At 41.6% G+C, this 6,000-nt stretch overlaps 1 protein-coding gene across 1 annotated transcript in view; it reads right to left on the bottom strand.

The window, feature by feature from the left end:
* Positions 1-4,652, bottom strand: part of ntf3 (neurotrophin 3) — a 28,195-nt gene extending 23,543 nt beyond the window's left edge. Inside the window, exon 1 of the mRNA XM_058077374.2 lies at positions 4,495-4,652. Within this exon, the coding sequence (XP_057933357.1) occupies positions 4,495-4,512 (18 nt within the window). The 5' untranslated portion in view covers positions 4,513-4,652. The remainder of the gene's footprint in view (positions 1-4,494) is intronic.
* Between the last annotated feature and the right edge of the window lie 1,348 nt (positions 4,653-6,000).

Raw genomic sequence — 6,000 nt, forward strand, 5'->3', positions numbered from 1 at the left:
TGTATCTGGCTCTCAGACATGTCTTAACATTATAACATTTAAAGATTTTTAACTAAAACAAATGATTGGATTAATCTGATTAATCACAGATTTTAACTAATTGTGATTAATCACCATTAGCAATGCCCATTTTTACTGTCTTTAATGACTAGAAAGATAAATGATGATATATATTTGAATGTATTAAGATCTCTTAAGATTTGCACCGTTTTTTTTTCTCATTCCCACTCCACACCCACTACCATCGCACATCCATGTAGCGACATTTCAATCATTAAGAGTTACGACGTGAGTGTTCAGAACATCCAATTCATGTTTGCCTTCATCTCCCTGTTTATTTCCACACATTATTAAGCCATTTTTGTGATGTTCAGGGTATTGCTAAAGGCATCTCGCATGCAAGGACAGAATGAAGGAACTAGAAGCGTGTCGGTTGGAGATACATACAGTATTGGAGGACTGTGCTTCATCCTACGTGAATGAAGTCTGACCCAAGGTTTATGAAACATTCATTCCCACATTGGGAATGAATTTGGTGGTGGTCAGAGAGGCCGTAGGGACGAATTGGCAGCCACGTTTCCGGAGCAGGGCAGCTGTGACTACAGATGTAGATTATCACCACCAGTGCGTGACTGAGGACTGAATGAATAATGGGTTCAATTTATTGTGAAGCGCCTTGGGTGCCTTGGAAAGCCCTATAAAAATCGAATCTATTATTATTATTCCAATTTTTAGCCCTAGTTGTTTTTGTTTTGTATTCATATACACAACAGTGCAAATACAACCGTAAAATTGTAGCCCAATAATTTTTCCCAGTGCCGTGCATCAGTGTTGGATGCAGGCTGCATGAGAACGCTTTGGGTAAAAGTGAGAGGTGGTCCTTACTAAGGGATCCATCTATCACACTCTTGCTATCTGGAGGTCAGACAATCCACTCTTAAAAGTGGAACCTGAGTGAGAGGAATGGGGGGGAAAAGCGATAGTTTGGAGGTTGAAAGATGTCGAGAGGGTCATAAAGAGAAAAAAATTAGCGACATAAAGATCCGGGCCGTAAAAGTGAGGGAGATAAAGAAAATTGTTTCAGACAGTAAAGCAGATAAGCGGGTCAGAACGGACAAAGAGGAGAGCAGATCCGTCATGTGATGGAAGTGGCGGGAAGGCAGAACATCACCTCGAAACCACTTGATTCCTATCTGCTTCACCCGTCAGTCAGAATCAATAGATTGGTCAAGCAGAATGCTTTTTTTCTCAGTGTCTTTACACGGCATGAGTTTATCCGAGATGTAAGATAAAAATATCAAGACACAAGAAAGGTCACGAATTGAAGCAATAACTCTGTCTTAACTCTGTGTGTGTGTGTGTGTGTGTCCTACAGAGGAGAGAAAGCTGTGCATTGCATCATCTACCTCTTTACATTATGTTTTGTGCACATGGACAAGCCATATACGAGAATGTGCAGCATGTAAACACTCGGCTAAAAGGATAAACTATCACGGAGCCAGCGTGGCTCGACAATTGCAACCATACTGGATGAACGACCACAACTTCATCAGAGCAGAGGAGCACAACCAAATGTGAAGCAGACAGTGATGTCTTTCAGCCGCTGACTGGTGCAAAGACAGACCCATGGAGGCATGGTTGTGGGAGAACTCAACATCCCTGACCTTAACACCTTTTGGGAGGAACTGACATTAGCCACGTTTGAGCAGTTTTTCCTCTTTCCGAATGACTTTTCCGAAAGCATGGTATACATGGAAAGGAATATTCCAATCTCTTGTCTACATGAGCCTATGTGTCTTGTCTACATGAGCCTATGTGTCTTGTCTACATGAGCTATAATCAAACAGAATAGTCAATGGGGCTTGCGCAGTAAAGCGTTAACATAAACATCACATGTTTTTCTTTCACTTGTTGGAATAACTCCATATTACAAGTTTTTCGTTCGTCCAGTCTTGAAATTGTGTTTGGATCAAAAACAAACATTCCGCAGCAGTCCAGTGCTGATTGTTTGTCTGCATTTTTAAAACTGAAGAAGGTCTCGAGCTGCGTGTTACGTCATATCTGAGCAAATTTAAACAGGAAAAGATCAAATTCAATCTTCAAACTGGGGACATGTTTTATATAGACATATATTTTCTTTTTTAAGAAAAAGTGGACTTGTGAATACAGTATAAAAGGGTTTAGATTCTGTTTAGATTCAGTTCCACAGATCCACAGACCAAAAGCTGCTTGCCAACCGCCAATAAACAACAGAAGAAGAAAAACACGACGAAGAAGAACGCATCCTGACAACTTTCCGTTTGAGCGGGTACAAGATACCTCAATCGGATTGGGGAAAGGAATATTCCACCACTGTGAATCCGATTATATGTTCATTCGGATTGGCACTTTTCTTTTGGAATGAGGTGTATACAAAATGTAAAATTCTTTCCGTTTGAGAAAATATAACAAATGAATTGGAATATTTGGGTCCATGTATACGTGGCTATTGTGAGCCTGGCCTTGTCTGATATTAGTGAGAGATCACCAGTGCCTGTCTCACAATTAACCTTCTTGATTAATACATTAAGCCGGTCAGTCAAGTTCTTCCACACCAACCATGCCTTCACAGACCTGGCTTTGTGCACAGGAGCCCTCGTGGTAAAAAGTTACCCCAATGTTAGCAGCATACATTTTCCGTATGAGTCATGAATAGTGTATGTATGTCCCTAGACTTTTGCGAATTCAGAACAAGATCCGAGTGAGGATTAAATGCGGCCTGCTTCATCAGTATTTATCTATCGTCAATGAACGGGTGGACACGTTTGCTCTTGCAACAAAAAACCCAGCCATTGGTCCAGACTCTGGTGAAGATCTTTCGACTCTTTCCAAAGTAAACAGCACATCGTTTAACACACTTCTTTTAAGTCTTTTAAGTAACTCTTGTACCCTTCAGCCATCAAGACATTTCAACATGGACTCTTGGCAATCATTCTTCCTCACTGATTGTTAGTCATTTATATTTTATGGACACATCATCTCTGCTTCTAACATGCAAAGTCAAGATTTGGGTCACCCAAAGCAACAACAACTACATTATATTCCTCTTATCGATAAATTGTCTTGTATTCTTCGAGCCTTTTTTTCAACTCAATCGTGTTCACACCCCTCACTTCTCATTTTTCCTCTTTTCTCCTGCAGTAAAACTCTGAATGAACACTGTTAAACTGAATAGTTGCAGCTGTCTCCCACTTGCACGCAATCGCCCAAAGCCGTGGCAGTACGTTTGTCTCGGGGCGCCTGCAAGGGCCTTTTTTTAGAGCCTATAAAGTCCACGTACAAACTGCTCGTCCGTTGTCTCTGTCTCTGTCCTAATTCCTCACCCTGCTCGTATGTGTCTGCATGGCAAGGGTTGGAAGGGCATCCAATCCGCCACTGCAACAGCTGTTCCTGCAACCTCCCCGCACACCCGTGCATGTACTTGCACACTTTCAAGTCGAATTGACAGCTATAGAGGAAAAAACCTAAGTATTATGTACACCTGTGGGGAGGGAATTTGCATGAGGTGCATCCATCGCTAATGTTCTTGCACGTGGTGCTTGTACACTTTATAGATGGTGTTAGAAGTGCTGCAGAGAGCATTTTAGCCACACCAACAGAAAACGTCTGATTAGCCATTTTCATTTGTAAACCCATCACAGCTCAGTTCTAAACCTTTTGGGGGGAATCTAACAGCAGGTCATTTTAACCACTCGACATAGATTGTAAAATAGTCATTACAGGCTGGGTTTGAACCTGTTACAGCCCGATGCAATGAAACAGGACAGCTACTTGGGAACCACAAAATTTTTTATTGACTTTCGTTTGGTGTGTTTTAATTATTTGCTTTTGCAATAAAAAATATTTTTACCAAATTGAATATGTATTGCCTTTAAGCAATATGAACATGCACAAATCAATAGAAAGCTTACTGTAGCCACAAAGTGTACTATAAGTGAAGTAGTAGTACATGTGACTTTCAAATATACTTTAAAACACATTAGCCTACTTTACTTCCAGATTTTTTGAAACTCGTCAGTTAACAATCCGCTTGAATATGACATAATTTTTCCAAACATACAAACACAACCACATCAGCAGGTCCACTCCCTAGAACACGTCCACAAGCCTTTCCACACAGCTGCAGGGGGCTCTCGTAATATTTATGTGCAATTGAAAGAAACCCAACCCCTGTACCTGCACAAAGACATACAACAGGCTGAGTGTCATTTGTGCTTTTTTTTAAATATACTATATATAAACGGAAACAATCTTTCAAACACATCACATAACTTATGTGTTATACAAATATTTACGGTGCAGGCCTTCAACCTTTTCACCAAACTCGAGTTTATGAGAAAGCACACTTGAGCCACTCCAAGACTCCATAAGAGTTCAACTTGGTGTAAGCTTGTTATCATGTGTCACCCTCTCTGATCACAGTGGATACACAAGTAAAAGTTGAGTTGTTCCTACCGTAATAAAGGTAACCATAGCATCGGCCGGTTAGTATCCAACAGAGTCGACATGAAGGTGATTTAATTCTAGGACAGAATTCTTTGGTGAAAACTTTTCTCTCATTGAGGAGGGCTGCAGTCTGTCTGTCTGCCTGCCTGTGCGCCACCACCACCACTCTGGTTCTGCAAAGAAGCAGAGGATCAGGGTGTGCGTAATTCTCTCTCTCTCTCTCTCTCTCTCTCGCTCTCTCTCTCTCTCTCTCTGTCTCTCTCTCTCACCCCTTCCAACATAATCTACACACTCTCTCTGATGCAGGACAGATGGCTCTCAGTGCACGTTGCTGCAGAGACTTACATGCATGCATGTAAAAAAACTATAACCTGAATTAGGACCTTTTTTAATTTAACTACAACCACAAAAAATTAGGACACATTATGGGGTGAAATGTACTTGTCACCCAGACAGTCAGTCCCCTAAAGGTGTGGAGCAAATACGGTGGTGCTCGGTTAAATGCCCTCATGTTATAATGAGTGTTTTTGTAGAGCATATTCAGCTGTGTGAGAAATTTCAAGGGACTCTGACTCATGGCGTTTAATAACAGCGCCACCATGTGGTGTATCATAAAGATAATAGCACAGACAAAACAGTAAGGGTGCTTGATTTGAATAATTTCACTGTAGAATGGGTATATATTTAATTTTTAGGCACCTTTCAGGACTACTTCAGGATGTTCATAGACATTTTTTCCTTCCAATCCTAACACCTAACTTCTGGCTATGTTTCTTGACTGACAGATGGATTGAAAATATAGCCGGTGGTATTGGCCCTTTCTGATCCATAAATCGGAACAGATTGGCCCCCATCCTTAATCTCAGTGCTTATATTAATTCATCTTCCTGTTGGCTCTCCATCCAGTGGCACATAAATCATTTTTATTATTGATTGGGCCCTTTATGGCTGCACGGCGGACAAGTGGTTAGCGCGCAGACCTCACAGTTAGAGACCCACCCTCGGCCATCTCTGTGTGGAGTTTGCATGTTCTGGATTCTGGTACTCCGGTTTCCTCCCACATTCCAAAAACATGCTAGGTTAATTGGCGACTCCAAATTGTCCATAGGTATGAATGTGAGTGTGAATGGTTGTTTGTCTATATGTGCACTGTGATTGGCTGGCGACCAGCCCAGGGTGTACCCCGCCTCTTGCCCAAAGACAGCTGGGATAGGCTCCAGCAAACCCCGCAACCCTCGCGGTAGAAAATGAATGAATGGGCCCTTTATACTCCTGGCAATATGCCTGGCAACAAATGGAAGAGCAAGCAAACTGCTAGTTTTTATGCCCGTTGGAAACCAGTAAATCTGTGGTTGATAACCTGACGGAAGGATGCCGAAAAGTAGCACGGTTTGGATCACTTATTTTGGTGTCCTTTTATAAACACAGCCGATTATATGTACAGACCTAAACCAGCTGTACTGGTTTTGTCCATCACGCTGAATTAGTGTGTCTAATTGGGATTCCACAGTTGTC

Source organism: Doryrhamphus excisus, linkage group LG2 (genome assembly GCF_037039965.1).
Source record: "Doryrhamphus excisus strain RoL-2023G ecotype Guam linkage group LG2, RoL_Dexc_Guam_v1.1, whole genome shotgun sequence".
NCBI classification, from domain to species: Eukaryota; Metazoa; Chordata; class Actinopteri; order Syngnathiformes; family Syngnathidae; genus Doryrhamphus; species Doryrhamphus excisus.